This window comes from Amphimedon queenslandica, unplaced genomic scaffold (genome assembly GCF_000090795.2).
Source record: "Amphimedon queenslandica unplaced genomic scaffold, v1.1 AMPQUscaffold_10290_Cont17236, whole genome shotgun sequence".
Taxonomy (NCBI): domain Eukaryota; kingdom Metazoa; phylum Porifera; class Demospongiae; order Haplosclerida; family Niphatidae; genus Amphimedon; species Amphimedon queenslandica.
Genome location: NW_003549439.1, coordinates 2,850 through 6,225, shown reverse-complemented (window position 1 = coordinate 6,225; position 3,376 = coordinate 2,850). Strand labels below are relative to the sequence as shown.

The 3,376-nt window shown below is 33.4% G+C and overlaps 1 protein-coding gene across 1 annotated transcript; it reads right to left on the bottom strand.

The window, feature by feature from the left end:
• Positions 1-1,168: 1,168 nt before the first annotated feature.
• LOC109590252 (putative ankyrin repeat protein RBE_0220) lies at positions 1,169-2,893 on the bottom strand (the record flags this gene model as incomplete). Its single annotated transcript, XM_020006177.1, has 3 exons — positions 2,522-2,893; positions 1,613-1,699; positions 1,169-1,408 (listed from the first exon to the last, which is right to left on the bottom strand). Coding segments are annotated over exons 1-3 (699 nt in total), but the record flags the coding sequence as incomplete, so codon positions are not given.
• Between the last annotated feature and the right edge of the window lie 483 nt (positions 2,894-3,376).

Below are 3,376 nucleotides of genomic sequence, written 5' to 3'. Positions count from 1 at the left end.
TGATGATAGGAGTGCTGTGAGAGGAGCTTTTGATAGAGTTAGGGTGGAGAGAAAGAAGTCGTTTGTGGAGTCGTCTTATTCTCGTTTGAGCCGTCACATTGTGTCAAGTGATACTGATATTAGACAATGATAACACACACTTATTTATTATTATTTTCTGCTTTCATAATAATTTTTGTTATCTTTTTACCTTAACTCTAAGCATGTCTCTCCCTCTTTTTTTCTAAAGAATATACATTTTAGCTTACACAACTGCATTTTTTATTTTATATTTTATAAAATTTTAATATTCCTTACTTTGTGCTTTTATGCTTACTATTATTTATATCAAAAGAATATTTCTTGAAATTGAGCTTGCAATGCATCCTTTGGAATTTTTGCATAAAAGCAATTACAAAGTTATATTTTTGTGCTCAATTTTTGACACTTTGTTCGCACCTTGTTACAATCTTGTTCACACTTTTAAAAACTGCTTTTGTTTACATCCTGTGCATAGCTGAAAAAAGAGGAGTGATATGAAGGAATGAGGATGCTATATATACCTGCAAATAAGCGTAAAAAATTATTTTAGTCAGTAAAAATACATTGCATGTAATTACAAAATTATTATAATTCTAATATCTACTTTATTTGCGGCTGATATTAGTCTCATCCCACTAAAAATTACTATCTACTTCAACACTACTCCTTATCAGTCAAGTCCTCTATTCCTGAATCTAAGGTTAAAGTAGAAGGATAACCTCTCATACTACTAATATCTGATATTGTATGATGTATATATGATATTGTATGTATTATTGTATGCACAAATAAGCTTGTAAAAATTATTTTAAGCAGCAAGACAAAATTGCATGTGATTACAACAACTAATAATATTATTATCTACTTCTTTTGTGACTAATACTAATCTCAATGCATTAATATATATATGCTATCTACTTCAACATCACTTCTTATCTGTCAAGTCCTCTATTCCTGAATCTAAAGTTAAAGTAGAATGAGAACTTCTCATACTAATAGTGTCTGATATTGTATGATGTCCACTGGATATTGTTTGTTGAGATGCAAATGAACTTACACTAATAGCATCATCTTCCTTGAAATTTTCTTTTTTCAAGTAATTTTTGAGCAATGTTTTTGTTTCAAAAATTTTGGCGAGTGATAGTGCAGTGTAGCCACCATTAGATTTAATAGTAGGATCAGCTTTCCATTCTAATAATAGCTTAACTACTTCATAATGTCCTTCATCACTGGCAGCCATCAAAGCAGTGTCACCATCTTTGTCTTGAACATTAGGATCAACTTGTTCCTTCAGCAACAGTTCAACTATTTGAGTGTGACCATTTTGACAAGCCAACATAAAAGCATTTGCTCCATCATTTCTCTGAACATTAGGATCAACTTGTTTCTTCAGCAACAGTTCAACTATTTGAGTGTGACCATTTTGACAAGCCAACATAAAAGCATTTGCTCCATCATTTATTTGAACATTAGGATCAACTTGTTCCTTCAGCAACAGTTCAACTATTTGAGTGTGACCATTTTGACAAGCCAACATAAAAGCAGTTGCTCCATCATTTGTTTGAACATTAGGATCAGCCTGTTCCTTCAGCAACAGTTCAACTATTTGAGTGTGACCATTTTGACAAGCCAACATAAAAGCAGTTGCTCCATCATTTGTTTGAACATTAGGATCAGCCTGTTCCTTCAGCAACAGTTCAACTATTTGAGTGTGACCATTTTGACAAGCCAACATAAAAGCATTTCCTCCATCTTCTCTTTGACATTTATAATCAACTTCAGTAATCAATATCTGAACAGCCTCATACTTACCATGGTAACTAGCAATCATTACAGCATTTGATCCATCTGATAGTCTTATATGAGGATTAGCATTAGCTTGTAGTAACATGTGAATGATTGAAATGTGATTATATTTACTTGCTATCATTAGTGTAGTCCATCCTTTATTGTCCTTAATGTTAACATTAGCTCCAGCAGACAGTAAACTGTGTACAATGTCCTCATATCCTCTTTCACAAGCTAACATTAGTGCTGTCTTGCCTTCTTCATTAGTATGATCAATATTAACAGTTTTTAGTTGAAGAAGAAACTTTACTGCTTCATGATGATCAGCTGTGACAGTCTTAAGGAGAGCTAGTTCAAAGGTGAAGTTCATATTTTCATCTTCTTGAAGGACAGGATGATCATTAATGCACAAGCTAAATACACCAATGAGACGCATAAACTGTAACTTTCCTCCAGTATATTCTATTAGACTATCAGCTGTGGAACCATATACAGAATATTTGATAACAACACACCCAAAAGATATACTGATATATTTCATTATTGACTGCTGGTGTCCAACTGGAAGTAAGTTGTGGATCAGTAGGAAGAGCCCATGAATGTCACTACAATGCCATTGATTATGAAGCTTCATTGAAATCATTGGCATATTTGATGTATCTGGTATATGTCCTTCATAAGTTGTTTTCAATGCTTCATTAAGGTGCCTTACTTCAGATGAAAATCGAAGTTTATCAGCTTTTTCTTTATACTTTTTAAACTCACTAACAATGCTTAACTTATCATCTCCAAATTTGAAGCCTTTTAGAAAAATTTGACTCATGTCCACTATCAGACGGCAATCAATAAAATCATAGTATGGATGAATAATTTTGAAAGTTTCATCTAATGATGCATTTGTTAGTTTATCATTCCAATGCATGTAAGCCTCCAACCATATGATAAGACTGTGCAAAATGTAAGGATCATTCTTAGTCTTCTTCTCAAGGCCTAACCGTGCATGCATCATTAAATAAGAGAATTCATTATTAAGACCAATTAAAGTATCTACTATTTCTTTTTCAGCTTCAGCTGATTCAAACATTATAACTGCTTGTGGTGGTCTTGTATTCGCAGCAGCATAACTGTTAGCTGATAATGGTGCACTTTCTTGTAAGTTTCTTTCAATGCATTGTACGAATTCGTTGTTCTCTCTTGTCTTTTTCAGTGCATTAATCACATCAGCCCATGTTGCTTTAGGTGCTATGTACTGCCATTTTGAGTACAATGCTAACTTTCGTTCATCAATTGTTGTATTTTCAGCTTGAATTTTTGAAATGTCAGAATAAGTAATTCCTGGTAAGCCGAGACCAAATGGTTTCCAGTCAACAAGTGGTTCAAGCCATTGAATTAATAATGAAATATCAGGTCGATCATCAATCATAGGACCAGGATTGAGTTCAACATCTCCTGATAAGAGGAGGAGCATACATAGACAAACAATCAAATAGAGATTATTGTAAATCAGGTTAGAACTGCTGCCTCCAGGTAAGACTACTGACTGGAGGTAATCTGTATCAGTAACACC